The sequence below is a fragment of the Erpetoichthys calabaricus genome, chromosome 6 (genome assembly GCF_900747795.2).
Source record: "Erpetoichthys calabaricus chromosome 6, fErpCal1.3, whole genome shotgun sequence".
In the NCBI taxonomy this organism is placed as follows: domain Eukaryota; kingdom Metazoa; phylum Chordata; class Cladistia; order Polypteriformes; family Polypteridae; genus Erpetoichthys; species Erpetoichthys calabaricus.
The window spans coordinates 191,430,250-191,455,601 of record NC_041399.2 but is presented as its reverse complement, the minus strand read 5'-3'; the positions used below and the strand labels follow the sequence as shown (position 1 = coordinate 191,455,601).

Below are 25,352 nucleotides of genomic sequence, written 5' to 3'. Positions count from 1 at the left end.
GTGTAGATTATTGACCACCATTCTTTGCTAATTAGATTGGGGCCTGGGCACTTCAATTGAATGAATCCAAAAAGTCTGAACTTTGTTTTTAAGCCACTCCATGGGATTTGTTGCTTGTATAATTTAGGCCACTGTCTTCCTAGAGGACAAACCTCTTTCCAAGTTTCATGCGCCTTGCAGAGTGCAGCAAGACTTTCTCTAGGACTCTTTGGTGCTTTTCTATGTTTACTTTTCTCTTCTACTCTCAAATATTTTCCAGGCTGACATGCAGAGGAGCATCCTCATAATATTATTCTTTCACCAAAACCATCCATCCATTTTCTAACCTGCTTATTCAGTTCGAGGGTGTGGGAACCTGGTACCTACTGTGATGCTGATGCACTCAGGACAGAAACCAAATCTGAACTAGGTGTCATTCCATTGCAGGGCTTACTCACACTCTCAAATACCCTCAGTCACATAGTACCAATTCAAAGTCCGCAATAAATCTGGCCTATACATCTTTGTGATGTGGTGGCCGTATTGCAGGACCACAAAAAAAGTTTGTGCGGTATTGTGCTGTTGCCAAATATACTGCTTAATTTGAAAGACAAAATAGACTATGCTGGATTCATCACACTATAGAAACTCCCAAATAATGTTGGTTTCCAATTGTTGACAAGTTTTGATAACAAAAACTGTAGTTTAATTAATCTGTAATGCAATTCATAGGTGTTATGTTCCCTGACAATTCTTGTTATATGCTCAGTTTTTCTAATCTAGGCAGCAAAAGACTAAAGTAGTTTTAGAGCTGCCAAGGGCATCTTTCTTGCTTCTACATGATCTTCTACTTTGATTTACAGCTGTGTGATATTCTTTAATTTCTTCATAATGCATTTTAGTGTGCTTGAGGTATTTTCAATACCCTTAGCTATGTCAGGAGTGTTCTTTCGACTTCATGATATACGTAGGTTTCTTGGGAGATTTAGTAGCCAACAGTGGTACTTCTCAGAGACAAGTACATTTATTCTCAACTGAAACTCCATCACATGTACCTGTAGATAGGCTCAATTTAGCCCTTTGTGTGACTTTTAAAGTTAATTAATGGCACTAAAATGTATTTTACTTAAACATATATTAAGGTTCTATATTGTATCACAACTAAATGTAAAAAGGTCTGGGTTTTTATAGGCACAGCACTTGTTTTATTTTAGCATCATAAAACTCGTACAGAGTGTGCTTGAGACTTTGCCCTGCAAGATAGGAGTCTTGACCAATGAATAAGGTGAGACTCCTATCTTCAGTTCAAAAGTGTGATCATGTGTGAATGGGCTTCCTGTTTGTGGACTACTTTTATTTTCTGGAAGTATTTATTTAACAATATTTTAGCAAAAAATGCATGCATTTTTTATGTTGTGAGCATACAAATAGATGATTTGGCGTGTGAATTATATGACATGAGTAACATGAAATTTTTCCATGAATGTTTTGATACTGTTCACTGTTGTGCAATGTTTGGTCATCATAGGATCCTATTCTATTGGAAACACTTTTATGTCATTTTTAATGAAAACATAAGGTTAAAGATTTTTCTTGGCCATCGCTTATAAACATGGAGTAATTACATCTTGCCTGAAGAAGGGGCCTGAGTTGCCTCGAAAGCTTGCATATTGTAATCTTTCTAGTTAGCCAATAAAAGGTGTCATTTTGCTTGGCTTTTCTCTACATTCATAATGGCTAACACGGTACAACACCCTAGTACTACAAACATGGAGTAAGTAACATATAAAAATATCACTTTTGATTGTAGTATTGCTTCAAAGGTTAGCATGAAACTTTGGAGACATAACCTAAGAGTATGGCAAGTCCCCAGTATTAGATCATTATGTCATCACCATATCATGAAATACCAGTATGTGTTACATTAAATGAACCACCAAAATCTTTGAATTATTATGCAATCAGATGTTTTATTTATTCTGTGACTCTGCTTGACTCCCTCTAGTATCATTTATCTCTTAAAAAGACACCATCATGTTCTTCACAGGGTGGTATTTAGTTAAAAACATTTTTGTGAAATTCTTCCAGAACTGTTCTAGGCCATATTGTATTATCCTTTTTCCATAAAAGGCAGGGCACATACTAAAGACAAATTGCCTCTTAGTTAATTTAAGAAGATATTTAAATTAAACAGAAAAAAAATCAAAACTAATACTGCTAATGAAAATAAATATACTATGGGAAAGAGAACAGAAGCACAGCAAACAATGCTAACTAATGCCTCAATGAACAGGAGTATTTTAGAATCCCCTCAGGTAACTGCATCCATAATGGACACATGGACACAGTACCTGTGAGTACCAATTCAGAATGAGAGCACCACCCAGTATAATACTGTCTTAACTGGGGCTGGGAGTAATAAAAAAAAAAAAAAAACTACGGCAATGGAAGTGCACAAATGTAATCCTGAGTGTATGGTATGATTTGTTATGTCTAAATCTCTCTTACTGAAGATATTAGGAGTCAATTACATTGAAATAGCTTAATGTGAATTAAAACAATCCCAAAGAAAGCAACTAAACCAGAAATATATATATCCTTATTTGTAAGTAGTGGTTGCTGCTGTACTGCTCCATCATTAATGCCATCTTCCTGAAAATTCAGTCATGAATATTGACTTTAGCTGTGGCAGAAGAGGCTGGATGATCCCAAGAAGTTATTTTCAGGTTTCTTTTTGGCTTCATGTAGAATTTTATTCCGTATTTTTGTCAGTAGTTGATCAATTCTTGAAAGAATGAGCACTGCTCACTTCCACTTTTTTGGCTATTTGTTGAGAACACCAGAGCCTTGAAAAAGATACAGTGTAGGGTCCATTAAGCCGCGGTGATTGGGGTCCAAACTGCTTAACTGTGGCTTAGGTGGTCCGCGGCTTAAATATTTTTTGATAATGCATAAATTACAATAAATAATGAAAAAATAAATGTTTTTTGATCACAATCCTCTCTCACGTGTTGACCCGTGAGTCGCCATTTTGAAAGTAGCGCCGTAGTCTCACGATCGCGATATTGCGTGCTGCATATTAAATCGTGATTAACGGTCTTGAAATTAATAATAAATTATTATTTAAGAATAACAAAACATATCAAATACATTTAAAACATTTTATTTCACATCTTTTCATAAAAATTACTAAATATTTATTCGTAACATTGCATGGCACAATACAGTATTAAAATAGTAATTATTTGACATATAAACGAAATCACACGCAAGCACTTTTATTACCATCACACATTAATACATTAACAATGTTATAAACATTTTAATAAAATTTAAATTTTTGTTTATTTCCAATATAAAATTAAACATACAGTAATATAATAGTTGTTATTACACAATAACAAGTTACAAACAGTCTTTATTTTTTAGTAAAATATGAGGTGATGTCAGCTTGCTTCTTGTTCCTAGAAGCTCTCATCTTGGCATCTCTTATGAGAGACTTCAGCTGTAGTGTCTTTACTTTATCCCCCACACCCTCGTAGTACTCTAAGGCCACTTCAAGTCCTTTAACGGCATCATCAGCGGTTCTAGTTGGAGGTACTGGGACAGGATCTTCTTTTTCATCTTCATTGTGGTTTTCTTCAGCTAAAATGGAGGATGCTATTGGGACGTCATCATCTATGGTGGACCATGCTGCAAGGATTTCTTGTACTGGTACACTTGAGTGGACAGCCGACATCAACTTCTGTTCTGCCTCCCGTACTTCTTCTGGACTGAAACCTAGGAAGTCTTCATCTTCGTCTTCTTCAACAATAGTGGGCTTCTCTGTGATGGGACCTCCAAGGGCTTTAGTCCAACAATTTTGAAGTGTTTCAGGCTTGATTGCTCTCCAGGCTGACTCAGACAAATACAGTGCTTCTTTAATTCTTACAGTCTTCAGGAACATAGGGACACTCTTATCTTCTTCAACCATGGACTTTATCATCTCCTGTCTATAATTGGCCTTGAACACAGAAATGATGCCTTGATCTAGGGGCTGAATCTTGGACGTTGTATTCTTTGGAAGGTAATAAACGAAAATCTTGCTATCTCTGGACTTCAACGTCTCTGCAGGGGGGTGGGCTGGACAGTTGTCTAGAAGTAGGTATGCTCGTGGTTCCATTCCCTTGCTTCTAAGGTGCCTACGGACATCAGGGATGAACGTCTGGTGAAACCACATCTCAAAAATTGCTGCTGTCATCCAGGCATTCTTGCTGTGATCGTAGTCCAGTGGTAATGATGACATGTTGATGATGTGGAAACATCTTGGGGAACCAAACTTGCCAATACAAAGAGGTGTTAGCTTGTGATGACCCGTCCAGTTACAGCAAAAGAACATTGTCACCCTGTCTTTGATCTGTTTATAACCTTCTTTGCTGGTCTTGTCTTTCTTCATGGCTAAAGTCCTATCAGGCAGTATTTTATAGTAAAGGCCCGTTTCATCAGCGTTACAAATCATCTCTTCTGTTAGCTGCTGTTCTTCTATGAATTGTTGAAATTTGGGAATGAACTCTTCTGCTGCTACAGTGTCTGCTGACTTAATCTCGCCATTGATCTTTACTTGTGAAATGCCGTGTCGCTGTTTCCACCTTTTCAACCAGCCACTTTAAACTGTAAACTCAGGATCTGCATCGGGACCATGAATTGCCTTGTATAATTTTTCTGCCTGCGCTTGGATGACAGGACCAGAAATAGGGATACCATTGTTTTTAGCCTCACAAAATGCATTAAAAGTTGCGTTGTCTAATTCTGGATCTTTTGCTGTTCTGACTCTCTTGTGTCTTAAACCACCTTCATCAAGCTCATCAAGAAATGTTCTTAATTTGTTTTCATCTTTGATCCATCCGCGTAGTGTTGACTCAGGTACCCCTAACTCTCTGCTTACTTTAATGCGAGTTTCGCCATTTTGTATTCTTTCGATGACATCCAGCTTTTGCTGAACATCATATGAAGCGTGTTTACGTTTATTACTCATGGCGTAAAAATTTTTAAAGCAAATATGATGTGCTCACTATAGATTCAGAAACTGAAGTGATTTACGTTGGGTTTGTGACTCGTATTTATACAATTTCAAGTTTTATCAGATTATCGAATTAAAAATAATACTTTAAATATGAGTCGATTTTTTGCGGATTTACCGCGGATTAACTTTGTAGCATTGTAAGGTGTGAATCGGTTACAATGGCGGCCTCCATAACGCTGACACTCAGCGTGGATAAAACAGATTAATATTTGAATTTCATTGTAAGTTATTTTATTGTTTATTGATAAATAAGAGACTAATCTTCGATAAATACCTCTTTGAAGTTATAAGCCAGCATTTAAATATTTAATCCGCGATAGTGCATAGCATGTCAATCATGGACATTCGAAATGCCAAAATGACAGCTGTCAACACCTGTCTCGAGTGTTTGAGAGGCCATGTTTAGGTCCGTACAATCCATAGTGTCAAAAAATTGGGATCCAAGCTTTCTGCGCGGCTTACGCGAATTCCTGGCCCGCGGCTTAATGGCCCTACACTGTATTTTCCTTAGTAACAGACTTTCACAAATGTGTGTTCACAATTTCCTCCTAAAAGTAAGCGACTACATTTATACTGGGGAAGGCTGGCATAAATAAGGCCCGATTTTTAACCACTCAAACAGCTAAACTGCAAGTAGTGAATCTCTTTAATTGGGCTGAGCAACAAACAGAAGAAATATAAAATAAAGCAATGAATGGTGTGCTGTTACTCCCAGACACTTACCTATGCCTTATACTCCAACCCACAAAAATATCTGATCAAACGGTAAACAGTTACACTCAATTTACATTTTTATGTTAAGCAAATATTTCCTTTCATATAATTTGCATATTTTGAATTTTGTAGAATAATTTCAGTACTTCAAAGTTAGCATAATTTGTTTTACAATCATGGCATATTGTTGTTTGCCTAAGACATAATAATATAACTCCTTGATGTAAAAACATTGATAAGGAAAAGCATTTTATTGCCTTTGGCCTTAGAAGTTTCCTTTAAAGCAGTAATATAATTTAAATCTTTGATGAAAGGAAACTGTCTATTAGGATGTATCAACCCTTTGATTTGTCAGTCTTTATTCTCATAACTTCAGGAAGGTGAAAGTAGTATGATTCTTACTGTTTCACATACAAAGGTAGATAACTGTTTCGCTACTCAAACTGCTTCCCTATAAACATTCAGATTTTAGATAGTGTAGGAGGAGAACGGGTATCTTGGCCAGGGAGGAGCATGGGTTATTACCTGGACGGGAGGCCCAAGAGGAATGATGGATGGATTGGTCGAGTGGGCAGGAAGATAACTCCATTCCCAGCCAGTACAAAATAATGGCTGGACAAGTGGAAGCCGGAACCTGAGAGTGGTTCCATCCACCATGAGCTAGGTGGCATTGGTCCTCGAATAAGAACCCAGTCGGGAAACGTGCAGGGGTACTAGGGAAATGGAGTCCAGAAGTGCAGCTCTGTAGGGATCCCTTGGGATCGGTTAGAAGGCGCCGTCGGAGAAGGACCACCCTACTCTGTCTATGGCCCGGAAGTGCTTTCTAGAGGAGACAGAATGGCACCGGAAGCACTCCTGAGTCTGGCATAAAAGGAAGGCCACTGCCACACACAGGCCAGTCAGAGTTGGGAGGCAGGAAGCAAAACTCAGAGGAGGAGAGGAGGAGGAAGAACTAATGATTTATTTTTCTTATATTTTGAGGCTTACTACTAAGATGTTTGTGAAGAAGTGCCTTGTGAGAGAATAAATAGCCTTTATTTTATTCATATAATGTGTGGTGTATTGCTGTGTCTGTGGTTGCTGCCCCTATTGGTTACAAAAGGAATTTTGAGATAGAGTTTGGCAGTGCAACAACATACTGTTACTTCTGGCACTTTGCAAATAAATCTAACCCCAAGTTTGTGTCATAATCTCTTCCTTTAAAGAGTACCTTATTTATTGGGGATTCAACTGTTTTTTTATCTGCTATATAGTAAAACACTAAGCTCTGTGTGTCCAATCCCTCAGAGCAATCCGATTGGTCAGTTTGGCTTTAGTGTGATTGGACAGTTTGGCTTTTCCGACGTGACCAAAGAAGAAGTGTGAGTGTGAGATGCATGAGTGTGAGACGCATGAGGAAGAGTAAAGGTGTACACTGAGATAGTTGTCTTCAAAGATGAAAAGTATAAAACCGGACAGAAGGCAAGAAAGGTACCTTGAAAATAATGACAGAGTCTGAAAAGCAGACTTTAGGGAAATGCCCTCAAGAGACAAAGCGCTAGTGAAGAGACATTTACACACACACATACAGACACAGAGGAAATGCGCTGAAGGTACACATAAGGCAAGAGATAGAATAACTTAAAAATATACAACATGTTATCACATGTCTTCATTGGGTATCATGGCTAGTTATTAATAAATCTGCAAAAATTCCAAAAATTCCTTTTGTCAGTCTGGAGTACTGGAAACCGTGTTGTTTAAAGAGGAGGAAAAATGAATTTGAACAATTTCAGTACAAGGCTGCCACAAAACAAAATGTGTAAAAACTGAGGGGTAATGCATACTTTCGGAAGGCCCAGCATATGTGATAAGACTTAATAATGCAAGTGGACAAATGACTGCATGCAAGAATTACATGTAAAAATAACCTTAATTTAAAAAATAATCTATCTAATCAGGGTTGTGGGGGATGGAGCTTATCCAAGCAGGACTGGACACAAGGTAGTAGGCAGCCATACATAGAGTGCTAGTCCATTGAAGGACCCACTCATGCACTCATGCACACCCATCCACTCACAATGGAGTCAATTTGGAGTGAAGAGATAAGCAAACCTAACATTCATGTCGCTGGGAATATGGGAGGAAAACTGCACAACTTCGAGAAAAACCCATGCACACATGGTGAGAATGTTCAAATTCCTCACATAGAATTACTAGTAGTTGGATCCATGAGGCCAAACCACTGTAGCATTCATTAAATAAATTAGCCTTCAGGTTTATACATATTGATTAATGCATTATGTAATTTGAAACAGCACCTCTACTGAACAATACAATACAATACAATTTAGTTTTGTATAGCCCAAAATCACACAAGAAGTGCCGCAATGGGCTTTAACAGGCCCTGCCTCTTGGCAGCCCCCCAGCCTTGACTCTCTAAGAAGACAAGGAGAAACTCCCCCCAAAAAAAAACCTTGTAGGGGTAAAAATATAAGAAACCATGTGAAAGGCAGTTCAAAGAGAGACCCCTTTCCACGTAGGTTGGGCGTGCAGTGGGTGTCAAAAAGAAGGGGGTCAATACAATACAAAGAACAGAACAAATCCTCAATACAGTATAAAAATGAAAATTTTAGAAGTACGGAGCAGAATTTAACAGTAGATGATAGATTAAATGTCATAATGAATAAGTTAACCTGACTGGTCACTTCTGTATATGACGCATAACCTAATTTGAAATTATGCCAACATGTCATGTTCCATAACATGTGATTCCCAAGTTACCATGATGTCATTAAGGAAAAGTAATAAAACAAAATTATTAAAAAGATAGCGAATAACCGACCATTTCAAGCACTATTTAACTTTTAGTATTACACTTTGTTTCACTGAGGCTGAACAGTTTTACTCTTGCTAGTCTTGTCTTCTGTTCTAAATGTATGAATAATGCATTCACAAACATAAAACTTACCTCACATTTAAAAGGCTTCTCTCCAGAGTGCTGAAGTGAGTGAACCTTCAAAGACATACTGCGCTTAAAGGACTTCCCACATGTTTCACAAGTAAATGGCATGTCCTTTGTGTGAGCTGGGAAAAGAGGACAACACAACAAAGCATGGATGTAACTGAAATGCAGTGATTCATATTTGAAGTTCTACTCAAAGAAGGGTCACATTTAAAGGAATTCATTTAAGGGAGCAGATTCCTTCACAGCAACTTTGACTGTGTTTATTATTCCAGTAGCATATTATTTTTTATTATTATTTCACAGCACTCAACTCATGCAGAATAAGAATTTGCCTGATTTACTAACATAACATGCTAAATACAGAAGAGGTGAAGAGACTTGAAATAGTACATTTCAGCCTACTGAAACAAGTGCAGATGAAAAAAGTGTTGAATACAAGAACAAAACGCATGGATTAGATATTTCTGTGGAAGTTTAAATAATAAATTATTAGTTAAACAATCACTCTTTGTTAACAACATGGTATAAAGAAAACACTTGACCCTCTTCTGCTAGTTTCTTCTTACTGAATTTAAATGAAAAGTCACAATATCTTTCATCACCACAAGGACACGCAGCTTTGGTTAATTAGCGACTATTAACCAGCCCAGTGTGAGTAGTTTTTTCTCTACATTCGCACCATGACCCAGGGCAGAATACTGTCTTGGATTCAATGCTGCAGGAAAGAGCATGGACATCTTACAAGCTTGCATTACAATAAGTGGTTACAGAAGATGAACAAGTAAAATTACTGTATATAAGTGGAGACAACCTATAGCAATGCCACAAAGTCACGTGAAAAACATCTTGCATATTAAACAAAAACGTTGGAGTCCCTCAAACACAGCCCCCTAAAATGTGTAACGTGTAACTGTGTACATGAAGGGAAGAGGAACCAGAAGAAAGTCCTTCATGATGGCATCTAAGGTATTAATGGAATACTTCACCCAAAAATTAAATTTTCTATTATGATATTTACACTGTGTACTTTCAGTAGTGTTTGCCAAGAAAAAAAAATAATCTCATGTTTTCATGAAAGAGGAGAGAATTTTTTTTTTTTTTACAATTCAAACATCTGTGCTACAAAATAAGTTACAGAGCACTGGCCATGGTGCATAAACTGTGCCTTGACAAACCACCATCTGGTGATCCATTATTGAAATCACTTAAACTCTGTGTGTTTTGGACCCTGAATCAACAGCATTTGAGTAGAAAGGAAAAATCAAGAAATTATGAGCAAAGACCCCTTGTATGGTGTGATATGTTGCATATAAGGTGATAAATATTGTGCATATCCTTATTTGTAAGCTAGACAAAGCAAATGTAATATTTGTTTCAGGAGGCAAGTTTTACTTCACTGATGAGTGCTTTGATGTTTACATAACCAACCTCCCCAAGTTTTTAGGACTGACTCACGATGTAGAATTTATGGTTAGGGGGATGGACCATCAGACCAGCTTGGCAAGGGTGATTGTGTTTGGATTCCAGAGCACATAGGAAATCCACCACAGGAAGGCCATAACTGACCAAACAAAGCAACTGGGGGAGGAGTTGTACCTGAGCACTTTCATTGGTAGATGGCTCAGGAAGGGACTGGAAAATGAATTCTATCGGTCTAAAGTATAGCTGTTTATGATGGGTTTGAATTGCAGGTCATTCTCTACTACAAAGCCCCTTTGGTTTGTGTTTGGTGGTAAGAATGGTATAAAGTTGGTCACCTTGCCTTTACTTCTCTCTCATGATCTGGCCATTAAGAGAACACCATGATGAAGACAACTCTATCTTGGCAGCCATATTGAGACAGGTAGTTGTTTCAATACTGCATTAAAAGGCCATGTGGTACCAAAGCAAGCTAGACTGAAGATAAGCTGAAAGTTGCCATTTGGCAACAAGAAGCACTGCTACTCAGGCTAAGGGTATGGTGCCAATATTCACATAGTATTATGTTTCCTTAATATTTTAGGGAATTTTATCAATGATATATAATTAAATTTGTAACTTAACTCATACCTGTGGTTACAGATGTAGAAGGAAAGGAAGAAGTGGGATGAAGTGGTAAAGCACCTACTGTATATGTAGTATATGGGATTGTAGATAATTTATTAAGGTCTAAACAATAAAAAGCATAAAGGGGACAATAGGGTCACCATAGGAAATTTCACGATAATACACCCCCATATATTAAAAATCATCCATCCATCCATTTTCCATCCCGCTGAATCTGAACACAGGGTCACGGGGGTCTGCTGGAGCCAATCCCAGCCAACACAGGGCACAAGGCAGGAACCAATCCCGGGCAGGGTGCCAACCCACCGCAGGACACACACAAACACACCCACACACCAAGCACACACTAGGGTCAATTTAGAATCGCCAGTCCACCTAACCTGCATGTCTTTGGACTGTGGGAGGAAACCGGAGCGCCCGGAGGAAACCCACGCAGACACGGGGAGAACATGCAAATTCCACGCAGGGAGGACACGGGAAGCGAACCCAGGTCCCCAGGTCTCCCAACTGCGAGGCAGCAGCGCTACCCACTGCGCCACTGTGCCGCCCATATTAAAAATCAGACTGAAAAAAATTTTATTTGTGGAGTTATTATTTTTAAATAGAAACAGATAATCTTGCAGTTGTCCTGTGAAATGTTTACTTAACTTTGACTGATCAAGCTTCTCAAATGGAAGCAGCATATGGAGGATGGAATCTGTGGGCTATCAGACATTCATATTTCTTGAAGGGGTGTGGGGCAATGTTAAATTTGTGGGGAATTTAAACACACAAGAAATTCATGAAAGTATTCATTCATATAAATGTCCACAGGTTAGATAAAATATAACACAAATCATTTCTCCAAGATCCTTGTGAATCAACTGATACTGCGCCTCAAACACCAGAGCCATGTTTGGGACTGTGCTCATCTTTTGGACTCCACCTTACCAAAACAGCCAAGTCAATACTAAATGCCTCCTGAATAATGCACACTTTATAAAAGATTGTATTGAGCTACTTATATTGCATTTACGCTCTGAAAGGTACTGTATGTTCTACATGGTACTGTAAGGATTCATTTCTGTCCTTTATTTTTTCAGTTTCCTTACATTAATTGTTCCATAATTGTTGGAGAATCAATTATGTTATTTGATGGCTATTGATTAGCTAACTAATATAACTGCATTGATTTGTTTAAAACAGAAAAAGTTGTTGACTGAACTTGTGATTCACGGATTACAATAGTCAACCAAAATGTTTGAAAGAAGGAAACACAGCAATATCAACATCAATCTGAAAGAATGATGCTCTGCATCAGGACATGAGATTCTTCTGACTTTAAGAAGAAAAACTGATGTAACAAAGTAGAAAACAAAAGCCTGAAGTATTTCCTGAAGCTTAACTGTCTAGCCTGAGCATGTCTGAACATATGAAATCAAAGCCACGCTCCTGCACTCAATAGCTAAAACAGGATCTGGAATGATCACATTAAAAGCACAGCTTTCACTCTAACCATGGATACGTGGCAGGAGTTGAAAATTTTTCTTCATCAATAGTAAAAATTAAACTTCAGAATGTTTAAGCAATTTTGTAAGAATAGACATAAACCCAAAACATCGTATTCTAGAAAAGTGATGGCTATGCCACAATCAAGTACTCATTAAAAGGTGCGGAGTACTATGTGAATCACTTATTTTCTTTTTTAATTGTTGAAATTTGTTTTCACTTACACATTATACAGGCTTTTGTGCAGAATAATGTCAAAATACCCATGCAAAAAACTTCAAGTTGGAATGAACACTTTATGCAGCCAGTACCTTTATAATATAGACATCATGCCTCTTCTGGCACAAAACATTAAACCTAACAGGAGCCTCAGTGAAGTCAGTCACCTGAACTGTTGGGATATGAATGAAGTTTAACAAAAACAGCTCAGTGCTCTAAAATTGACCTTAGAACAAAACTGGAAAGTAGAAATAGTACTCCTATGTTATGGGACAGCCAGGGTGTCACTCCTGGGTCAAGTCTCTTTTCACTTATTTCTTTTGTTCTCTTTTGAATATAATTGTAAAAATGTTTGCTTTATATGACTTCCTCTTAATGAATACTATTTTGTTTATTTATTATGTTTTATTGCATCATGTTGTTCGTTTATCTATTGGTTCTTATTAATTTCTTTGTCTTCTTCATGTTGAGTCTAAACAGACAGATCCCTCGATGCAACAGCTATGGGACCACCCCATGACTTTTAAAAGCCCACAGCCACAATCAGGCATCTACTCACATCTTTAGGTTCACATTTTAGATTTTGCAAGAGCTTTTGTTTTCTGAAATTTTGGTTAGGAACATAGCTTGTTAAATGTTAAAGATTTAGTGGATTTTAAACCACATTTGATTGCTTGGAATTCCTTTTAGGTATAACCATTTTTGCCTCTGTCATGTTTTACGCTAGGAAAGGCTGACTGAGGAATGGGGATGACCCGAATTGGAAAAATTAACCAAAGCCAAAATCAAAACGATAGATTTGTCTGATTTGTAATAAAGAGCAGTGAAGCAAAAGTCAGGAACCAGAAAAGCTTATAAACTACACATACTCAGCAGTGATGGTTTTTAAGGATATCTGCAAACTCATAACAACATGTTAATTATGTCGCTTCCACAGACGTATTATGTATCACCTGACACCGCATCATCACAACAAGCTCAAACTCAAAATGGTGCTGTTCCATAAAACACACAATGATGATGGAAATTGCACAAATTAATTTTTTAATATCTATGATCAAAAATAATAATAGAAAAAAGTTAAAAATATGATGAGTGCCTCAAAAACATTAATAGGAACAGCCATTAAAAAAAGAAGCTGTTTTTAAAATATAGAATCATAACAGCATTCTTTTCTGCTTTTGCTCTTGTTCTTCATCTTCTTGGAATTTATTTAAATAAATCTATAAATATAAAAAGGTAACGTTTTTGTTTTCATAGGCCAGAGGTTTTTCCAGATTTATTTCTCTCCTTTGTAAATATTTTGATTATAAAAGCCTACGCAGGCCATAAGCCTTCTTCTTGAGTTTGGGCCACTCTGCTTGGAAGTGGTAAGGCCAGCACTATTTTAGTGAAATGCAGGTATGGTTTTGATTTTGATGTTTGTCACACTTTTGGATATTGTGAAGAGGCAGGATTACAACATCCTATAGTGTAACTGTAAGATCTTATTTTTACAAATTATGATCTATGACTTTAAAAAATGTATTGTGTAAATTCCTGCAGGACACCTGGCAAGCTATATGTTGTTTATTGGGTTTAGAGACGCAAGTACTTTGAATCTGATGTTTATGTTTTATGTATAACACACATTGACAAAGTTTTAAACTTACTTTTACTTTATCACAAAGCCATTTTGTTAATGTATCATTCAATACCATGGGAAATCCTTCCCAAGACTCCTCAGAGTGCGCTCATTTGTAATGTCATCTCGGTGATGTTATAAAGCTCATTTCATACATTGCCTGGTTATCCACATTTATCAATTAAACTTTTAATTGCTGTGCGATTACAGGTGCTGGTCATAAAATTAGAATATCATGACAAAGTTGATTTATTTCAGTAATTCCATTCAAAAAGTGAAACTTGTATATTAGATTCATTCATTACACACAGACTGATGTATTTCAAAAGTTTATTTCTTTTAATATTGATGATTATAACTGACAACTAACGAAAGTCCCAAATTCAGTATCTCAGATAATTAGAATATCAATTAAGACCAATGCAAAAAAAGGATTTTTTAGAAATGTTGGCCAACTGAAAAGTATGAACATGAAAAGTATGAGCATGTACAGCACTCAATATTTAGTTGGGGCTCCTTTGGCCTGGATTACTGCAGCAATGCGGCGTGGCATGGAGTCGATCAGTCTGTGGCACTGCTCAGGTGTTATGAGAGCCCATGTTGCTCTGATAGTGGCCTTCAGCTCTTCTGAATTGTTGGGTCTGGCGTATTGCATCTTCATCTTCACAATACCCCATAGATTTTCTATGGGGTTAAGGTCAGGCGAGTTTGCTGGCCAATCAAGAACAGGGATACCATGGTCCTTAAACCAGGTACTGGTAGCTTTGACACTGTGTGCAGGTGCCAGGTCCTGTTGGAAAATGAAATCTGCATCTCCATAAAGTTCGTCAGCAGCAGGAAGCATGAAGTGCTCTAAAACTTCCTGGTAGACGGCTGCGTTGACCTTGGACCTCAGAAAACACAATGGACCAACACCAGCAGATGACATGGCACCCCCCAAACCATCACTGACTGTGGAAACTTTACACTGGACCTCACGCAACGTGGATTCTGTGCCTCTCCTCTCTTCCTCCAGACTCTGGGACCTTGATTTCCAAAGGAAATGCAAAATTTACTTTCATCAGAGAACATAACTTTGGACCACTCAGCAGCAGTCCAGTCCTTTTTGTCTTTAGCCCAGGCGAGACGCTTCTGACGCAGTCTCTTGTTCAAGAGTGGCTTGACACAAGGAATGCGACAGCTGAAACCCATGCCTTGCATACGTCTGTGTGTGGTGGTTCTTGAAGCACTGACTCCAGCTGCAGTCCACTCTTTGTGAATCTCCCCACATTTTTGAATGGGTTTTGTTTCACAATTCTCTCCAGGGTGCGGTTATCCCTATTGCTTGTACAGTAATCCCTCGCTATATCGCACTTCGCCTTTCGCGGCTTCACTCTATCGCGGATTTTATATGTAAGCATATTTAAATATATATCGCAGATTTTTTGCTGGTTCGCGGATTTCTGCGGACAATGGGTCTTTTAATTTCTGGTACATGCTTCCTCAGTTGGTTTGCCCAGTTGATTTCATACAAGAGACACTATTGGCAGATGGCTGAGAAGCTACCCAACTTACTTTTCTCTCTCTCTCTCTTGCGCTGACATTCTCTGATCCTGACGTAGGGGGATTGAGCAGGGGGGCTGTTCGCACACCTAGATGATACGGACGCTCGTCTAAAAATGCTGAAAGATTATCTTCATGTTGCTCCCTTCTGTGCAGCTGCTTCGTGAAGTGACATGCTGCACAGTGCTTCGCATACTTAAAAGCTCGAAGGGCACGTATTGATTTTTGATTGTTTGTTTTTATCTGTCTCTCTCTCTCTCTCTCTGCTCCTGACGGAGGGGGTGTAAGCTGCCGCCTTCAACAGCTTTGTGCCGCGGTGCTTCGCATACTTAAAAGCCAAACAGCCCCATTGATTTGTTTGCTTTTCTCTCTCTCTCTCTGACATTATCTGCTCCTGACACGCAATCCTTTGAAGAGGAAGATATGTTTACATTCTTTTAATTGTGAGACAGAACTGTCATCTCTGTCTTGTCATGGAGCACAGTTTAAACTTTTGAAAAAGAGACAAATGTTTGCTTGCAGTGTTTGAATAAATTTCCTGTCTCTCTACAACTTCCAGTGTTTCTGTGCAAATCTGTGACCCAAGCATGACAATATAAAAATAACCATATAAACATATGGTTTCTACTTCGCGGATTTTCACCTTTCGCAGGGGGTTCTGGAACGCAACCCCCGCAATGGAGGAGGGATTACTGTACACTTTTTCTACCACATCTTGTCCTTCCCTTCGCCTCTCTATTAATGTGCTTGGACACAGAGCTCTGTGAACAGCCAGCCTCTTTAGCAATGACCTTTTGTGTCTTGCCCTCCTTGTGCAAGGTGTCAATGGTCGTCTTTTGGACAACTGTCAAGTCAGCAGTCTTCCCCATGATTGTGTAGCCTACAGAACTAGACTGAGAGACCATTTAAAGGCTTTTGCAGGTGTTTTGAGTTAATTAGCTGATTAGAGTGTGGCACCAGGTGTCTTCAATATTGAACCTTTTCACAATATTCTAATTTTCCGAGATACTGAATTTGGAACTTTCATTAGTTGTCAGTTATAATCATCAATATTAAAAGAAATAAACATTTGAAATACATCAGTCTGTGTGTAATGAATGAATCTAATATACAAGTTTCACTTTTTGAATGGAATTACTGAAATAAATCAACTTTGTCATGATATTCTAATTTTATGACCAGCACCTGTATATATTATATATATATATATATATATATATATATATATATATATATATATATATATATATATATATATATATATATATATATATATAAATAAAAACAATTTCCTGGTTAATTACTGCTTGCTCTTGTTTTTTCTGACCTCAAAATTTGAATCCCAGTTTGGATACAGGTAAAAGTACATTTTGACTGCTGGTTTTCATCTTGGCCTGTTTTCTGGCCCTCACATATTCCGGTCATTTTAGTTTTTTCTCTTACTGTCTTGCGAATCACTAAATAACCATTTGATGCTGCACAGCCAACATAAGCACCTACTTATTTTAACTAATCCCCAATATGCACATCACCACAGTAGTGAAGAAAATTAGACTTAAGGAACAAAATAAACAGCTGAAACAGTGTGCCAAACCAAAGTCAAAATGTAAATACAGTTAGATAACATGAAATGACAATTATTTTGACTTTTTTCAGGGATCAGATCCACTGACAATTTTGCTATTGTGGAGACCCACTTTAGTAGCAGGGAAAATCAATTGCCAAGCCTTGATGGTCTTATCCAAAACGTTCCATAACTAAGTCCATATGACATGATTATGTCCTCATATCACCAGGAACAATGAACGATTGTAAGCCAAAACATTACATAAATGGAAATCAAAGAAGAGGATTAAAACCACACAAAATGTCCTCAGCCAGCTGATAAATCTGAAAACACAATATTAAAACACACGCTATGAGTGGCCAACATGACTCACACAATTACGAAAATTTGTACTTACCAACCATATGTTTTCTGACATGTGCCATTGTGTAGAACTTCTTTTCACAAATTTCACATGAGAATTTCTTTTCTGCATAGCCATGGACAATTTTGTTGTGTTCATGTAGAGACCAGAGCTTCTTGAACACCTTCCCACAGGTGACACACTGAAATGTTACGCATAAAGATTTATTATTTAAAAGAATTAAGAACATGGATTTTTAATTCTTTACATTAAACGATTATTTAATTTATTTACAATTCAATTTTCTGTACCAAAGTCACTCTCTGAAACTGATGAGCAGACTGGTGATATAGCACATGTTGGGTAAGATGCACAAGTTAAGAATTACTGTACTTTGTATACAAAATTGAAGCTGTACTTTCATCATTGAGCAGAAAGCTGGAAGGAACCCGGGTTCAACCACTGTCTGGGTTGAGTTTTCGATTCCTCCCATGACTCATAGACTTGTAGTTAGTGTATTTAGACTGGTGACTCTGAAATAACCCTGTATCAACAAACGAGGTTGTGTGTACTCAGTTCTCACTTAGAATAGGCTCCAGCCTTCACAGCTTTAAACAAAAATGAAACCTTCTATCAGTGGTTTAGCACTCACTTCCACCCTTTAGAAAAGTAACCTCGAGTTTGCATACTCAAAGCCATCTTTGCAAGAGATTCTTCAGAAACTCTGGCGTCTTCCCATGTCTCTACAATATGTTGTAATGTAGATTTGGCACTCTCCACTGATCCACTGTGTGTGCAAGTGTGTGAGAATGACCATACCCTCTGATGGACTTGAAGTCTGTGATATTATAACATGTTTTACTTGCATATTTTGGTCCTTGTATTCTTTATTATTATACTTTTTATATTATTATTATGTTTCTGAAATTTAATTTTAGTTTTGATTGATTTTGGAATTTTTTTTTTCCATTTTGTTTTTCTTTGTTTTACGCAACACACTATGTGATCTCAGTTGTTACGTTGTGAAAGTATAAATATGGCAGCAACTTCAATATGCGTTATCCCTCAGTAAATAATTTTAAGTAGACACTAATGCTAGATTTGATTTCGGCTTTTCTTTTGACTTTCAATTCTCATCTCATCCTTTTGTTTGTGGTTGCCGATATTTATCAATCTCCCTGTTTTGACTCGGTCTCATTGCCACCTCACAATAATCCTCAGAACTTTATGTGCCTTAACACAACCTTTTAAAAGAAACAACAGTGAATTTAACACATGCTAATAATTTAAGAATGATATGCAGTAGGATTTTGTTTCCTAGTGGGTCACAGACACGGCAGAGAGTTAAACATCATGTCAATCTCCAAAGCAGATAGTCCTCTGTCTGTGCACTAATGCAGACTCAGGTTTTTTCATATTTGACTCTGCCCAACTCCATCACATTCACATCATAATCAAATCCTTCTGTGGTTTGAACTTGAGACATGTTGCTTGTCTCAACATACTGAAGGAAAACATCATGAAATGGTTAAAAAACATCAGCTAAAAAATGCATTGTATTGTGAAATTTAGGATTCAAGACAAAATTCTTGCACCAAAGAGTGTCTATGTCCAGTCACTATTCGGGGGGGAGATATAGAGGTGGTCAACTCCTACATGTACTTGGGAGTCCACATTATTGACAGGTTAGACTGGTCTCAGAACACAGAAAAACTATATAAGAAAGGGCAGAACAGACTCTTCTTCTTTGGGAGACATCGTTTCCTTTAATGTGGGAAGTGACATCCTTCACATCTTCTATAACTGATGGCCAGTGTGATTTTCTATGCTGTGCTGAGGTGGAAACATCACTTCAGGAGAGGCCCACCAAATCAACAAGCTAATTAAAGGGACAGGCTCAGTTATGGGCCACATCTGGACACTTAGGCTGTCATAGCAGAGGAGAGAATTAAAACAAAACTGAATGCCATTATGATCAATGCTACACATCCTCTCTCTGACATACTGAAACTGAGGACTTTCAGTCAACAAACCACTCAACAGAGGTGAGTCAAGAAATGCTGCGGAGGCTCCTTAAAAACCAAAAGCAATACACCTGCATAAGGCCTTACTGGGACTGGGACTGCCAAGTCATACATTTGCTTTCTTTTTAAATTTTCTTCCTATTCTGGTGTATGTTCAGACCATACTTTGGAGATTTTATATATATATATATATATATATATATATATACACACACACACATATATATTTATCTACTTATTTAAGCAGCTTCTGTAAAACATTCTCCCTCAGGGACAAAGAAAGTTTTATACATCTATCATTTTAACATGCTGCTCTAAACCAATTACCTTTTTTTCACATACACTGAAATGAATAAAGGAACAACAATTAATAGGAGCAAGAGATGGCACCAAATGGAATAGATAATGATCAGAAATTCTTACAACAGAAGACAGGAGAACATTAGCTTTCTATCCAGATCAATGTACCAAAGATATCCTGAGTGAAACTGGTAAAAACTGAGAATAAACTGTGTGATTTTTACCATAATTTCAGCAAAATCACTGGTAAATCTTTGCAACAGACCGATCTGCAGTCCCTGCGTGATTTTCTGAGTTGGCCCAAATTTTGCCTTCATCGACAGTCGTTTCACATGCAGTATGAGAGCCGTTGTGATGCCCAATTGCATTTTACGATTAGGCTGTTGTACATTCAGAAAAATTTCTGTCATTTCAGAAATTTCACTCGGCTGTCTTGTATGTGAGCAGTCTCATGACCCAATTTTCTGATGTCGCCATCAGATTTCTCAAAATTTATCAGGCAGCCATGGCATCAATACAAACAGTAGACATGGTGTAAAAATACATTTTTTTGTGGACGCAGTGTATGGAGGCCAGGTTAACCAAGCTCTATTGGCAAATGTAATGATGAATTTACTTTGAAGAGAACAATTATAAAAGAAATGAGTAATGACCAGTATTGTATTTAAGTATGTATATTTCAAAAACCTAACATGATAAATTTAAACGGCTACTGATAAAAGTATTTTAGGAAACATTTACTGGAAGATCAATAAAGAAACAGACACAATGGTAAACTAAATAGATTATGTATTGTCAATTATCTCTGTTAATAGATAGACTGTATTAGCTGCAGCTTCTCAACCATCCATGTGTCCAGTTACTCCTTTTTCTCTTCTTTGTACTTTCAGATCACATTACAAAAAGTCAACAATACGGCTCTAGTCTTTGTTGACCGTTTCAAAAGCCTGTGGACATACTGATTTTTTGAATAGTAACAGTCTATTTTCCATAGTAATACAGTTGGTGTGGTCGTCAGCCTTTGCACTGTGGATGGGTGGAGTTTGGTGGTGGTGTTACACAAACAGGAGCTGAGTAGACAGCTCCACTGATATCACCAGAAAGTGCTCTGCTTGCAGTGTTTAGAAGCTGAAGTATAGCTAAAGCTGCAGAGAGGCTGCTTCTAAGGTCTCTCGTAACCCAGACACTGCAGGTTCATGGCTGACCACCGGCAGTTACCACAGTGTAAGCCTGCAAACTGAGATGGGTGTGGTGTGAGCTTATGATCATATAAAATACCATATTATTTCCTGAACATGTGTTCATACCTGGCCATAACAAAGAATTATATAAACAAGCAAATGCCCTAGAATCCTTGACAGAGACATCCGGCTTTTGCTTGTTCATAGAACAAATGATTTCTGATCCCCTCAATAGAACACAATGAAGTATAAAAGAACCCAACAGGCCTCTGTGCTGTTTCAGTGGCTACTTTCAACTGTTTTTATTTGAGTGTGGTAGCCACTATTAAATACAAATGCCAACAGCCCAATTGAATACCATACTTTCTTCATCTGGGGGAGTGAATTAAACTTTGTCAATTGTGCAGCTGTTCTTTTAAAACACAACTCCAGGGCTGTGTGTACTCTACTGGATACAGAAGGATGGCTATATACCATTTATAGTACTCATTGCACAAAAAAAGGATTGTGATTTTAAACTATGCTTCCTTCAAATAACAACATCTGATTAATCTGCAAGAAAACATATTATGCCATTAATTGATCTGAGCAATTGCTACAGCAACAAGACACCAGTTCCTTCAAAAGTTTAGAACATCCTTACAAATAGAAAGTGTCACGGTTCATTTTTATTCTTTTAATACCAAAAAATGTTATAAGTAAAACATAAATAGCAGTAGTAGTAGCAGTAGTGATAACATTGTCTTGTGTAATGAGCATTGTGAAATTCTTACGTGAACATCCAATATGCTGCCACTCTCCTGTACAACGATAAACTGATAGGCAGGTGTGTGAATCAAAGAGTTCAGCCATTTCCTACATATGCCTATAAATGAGCAACACTGGAGCGCCACAAAATACACTCCTCTCTCCTTTTCTCTTCAAACTGTACACCCTGGACAATAAATACAGCACCAGGTTATGTCACTTGAAGGATTTCCCTAATGATTCTATAATAGTATTGGGGTGTACTGATGAGGGAGATGAGATTGAGTATAGGTGTTAGGTGTAGAACTTCCAGAATTGTCTGCAACTCAACATCAGCAAAACCAAGAAAAACTTATTGACTTTCACCACACCAAACAGCTTCTGTGCCACATCATTATTCAAGGAGTGGATGTGGCTATGCTGCATTGCTACAAGTACTCGGGGGTCCACATCAATGAGTGGCAGGACTGGTCGTATAAGTCGAATGTGGAAAACTCATGCTATTGGTCCAAGAGATTATGATATGCTAATGCCCACCTGATTGAGTAACCACAGAGCACACTGCCTTTTTTTTCTATGTGGGTGCGACATCAGCACGTGCCCCTAACCTCTCTCTCTCTCTCTATTGTGCCTACATAACCACACGGTAATACCCAAGCTATTCCGAAGCAACGTTTGAACTGTTTTGTGTGTCTCACACCCTCATACACCTTTATCGTAAGAGCATCTCTTATCTACGATGAAGCATTCAATCAGAAGAAAATATTAAGCTGGTTTTAGATTAAACGTCATTGAAGTAGCAAAATAATTTGGTAACTGCACTGGTCCAACAAAATTTGATGCATCTAAGATACTGATGCGAGATTGGAGGAGGCAAGAAGATGAAAAAAAAAAATTAAGTGTTGCATTTTTGAACGGGCGTATAAGTCGGAGTCTGATTTTATGATTGATTTTTCAGGTTTCAAGACCCGACTTATACGCGAGTATATAGGATAGTGACCCTCAAGCTCAATGCACTTTTCATTTGTGAAAGCAAGTAGCAACGTCACCTTGGGTTAAGCTCTCAAGTTGCTCATTCACTGCATCAATCAATTCAACATGCAAAGGTTCTTTCATTCTTGGGAACAACCAGAAATCGCAAGGCGCTAAAATCAGGTGAACAAGGAGGGAGTTCTACCAAGCCAAAGTTTCAATGGTCACCTTTGCAATATGTGCTGTTGTATTGTTATGATAGAAAAAATTTTTGTTCAAAATCAAGTAGGGGTGACTTCAGCTCCTTTCACTCTTCCCCCTTGTACCAGCTGCTATGACGTCCTGTGAGTAAGAATTTTTTGTTATAAAAATCAGGAAAGAATAAACTTCATCTCTAATTGATGTGAACACTGTGGCAGCACACTGAGGACTGAAGACTAAGGACTTTTGCATCACATTCTTTAACTCTGTGATGGGCTGTGCAGTTTTCTGCAATGTGATGTGCTGGTCCCATAACTTGACATAAAGTGAGGCCCACTGAATCATCAAGATGATTAAGAAAGGAGACTAAGGTATGGGATGCACTCTCAACACCCTGGTGGAAATAGTGAAGGGGAAAATGAATGAATGAATGAATGAAAACAAAACCGAGTATCATTATCAATAGCGCTACACATCTCTATGACACACAAACACTGAGTACAATCAGCCAATGACTTATTCAGCAGAAGTGTGTCAATAACTGCTACTGGTGCTCCTTTCTAACATATATAATGCCTCGTTGTATGATGAGGAATGACCATTCAGTCCAACAAAGTTTGTCAGTACTTGTGACTGCAGTTTGAACTGTAATGGAGCATCACAGCCTGTGAAGAGCCTAGCTCCAATACACCTTTGTCCAGAATAAAAAGTAATTAGAACACAAAGAACTCTTGAATAATATGGAGGTTAAATAATTATGTACTTTGGAATAATAATGAAAAAATGCATATTTTCAGTAGACTATGGAATGATACAATGATTGTCTAAGTGAATGGCACTAGTGTACATTAGCCAAAGATAACAGAATCAAAAAATGTTATTCTCCTGAAGGGGTTGTGACAAAATCATCTGAAATTCCCAACATATCCCCTGAAGACCAATCTGTGCTTCATAGCTCACGGTTCTGTTTCACATCCACTTTTTCAGTCATTAGCTTCCAAAGTTGACTTTAGTAATAAGCGCCCATAAGCCAAGATCCGCCACAGCTGTCCACTTACAATTTCTGTAACACAGTCATTACTCTCCATCCTCCATAATTTGTATACTGACACCCAGCAGGCTATTTCCTGCTGTGTCATAAGGAAGAGAGGGCAATTTCAGGCACCTGCTAGCAGTAGACAGCATATCGCATTTAAGTGAATACAACTGTCCAATCTGAATTTTTTCTGAAATCAAAGCAGGTGATACTTTAAAATGAACACACAATTTGCAAAATAGCAAGATAAAAAAATCATATACAGAGGAACACTATAAGCTGCATAATATTGTCTGTACAACAATCATTTGCTTACTCTTTTTTCCATTTAGGCTGATGAAACCAACAGTCATCTAACCATAAAACTTCCTTTGTCCTTTTTTCCAATGAAGTTGGGACATTGTGTAAAACGTAAATAAAAACAGAATACAATGATTTGCAAATCCTTTTCAACCTATATTCAATTGAATACACTACAAAGACAAGATATCGAATGTTCAAACTGATAAACTTTATTGTTGTTTTGCAAATCTTCACTCATTTTGAACTTGATGCCTGCAACACATTCCGAACGTGAACATTCAATATCTTGTCTTCGTAGTGTATTCAATTGAATATAGGTTGAAAAGGATTTGCAAATCATTGTATTCTGTTTTTATTTACGTTTTACACAACGTCCCAACTTCATTGGAATTGGGGTTGTAAGTTACTTACTACTTTCCATCCTGTTGATTCTAATTTTGTTAGCACTGTGTAATTCAAAAAAAGTTAATTAGCAGCAAAAACAGGTCACTAATTAAGAAAAGGGTTTGAATGAAAACCTGCGTCCACTGTGGCCCTCAAGGACTGGAGTTCCGGACCCCTATTCTAGATTATCTGAAATTCCATCTAGTTTGGTTTCCTCTGCAAACCCAACCCACTTGTTCTTTACAGTGGTTTCAGAGCATATTCAGACCCCTTCACTTTCAACACATTTATTAAAAATCAAAAACTGAAATCTCTCATCCACAGAATTATTCGGACTCCTAAATCAGTATGTTGTAGAAGCCCGTTTGAAATCAATTACAGCTTTGAATCTTCATGGGTAAGTTTCTACAAGCCTTGTACAACTGAATTTGGACAGTTTATGTAATTCTTCTTGGCAGATCCTCTCAATCTCTATTAGAGTGGATGGGAAGTGTCTGTAAACTGCCATCTTCAGGTCTCTCCACAGACGTTCCATGGGGTTTAACTCAAGGACAGTCAGACACTTGTTCTGAGGTCACTCCAGTGCTGTCTTGGCTATATGATTCAAATCATTGCATTGATGTGCTAAAGGATGAACCATCATCCAAGTCTGAAGTCACGTGCACTCTTGAGC

The 25,352-nt window shown here is 37.7% G+C and overlaps 1 protein-coding gene across 2 annotated transcripts in view; it reads right to left on the bottom strand.

Moving 5' to 3' along the window:
• Positions 1-25,352, bottom strand: part of zbtb47b (zinc finger and BTB domain containing 47b) — a 148,812-nt gene that overhangs the window by 20,468 nt on the left and 102,992 nt on the right. For both annotated transcript variants that reach the window (XM_028804194.2, XM_028804195.2), the window contains exons 3-4: positions 17,586-17,733; positions 8,706-8,821 (exon numbers count right to left, since the gene is read on the bottom strand). In XM_028804194.2, the coding sequence (XP_028660027.1) occupies positions 8,706-8,821; positions 17,586-17,733 (264 nt within the window). The remainder of the gene's footprint in view (positions 1-8,705; positions 8,822-17,585; positions 17,734-25,352) is intronic.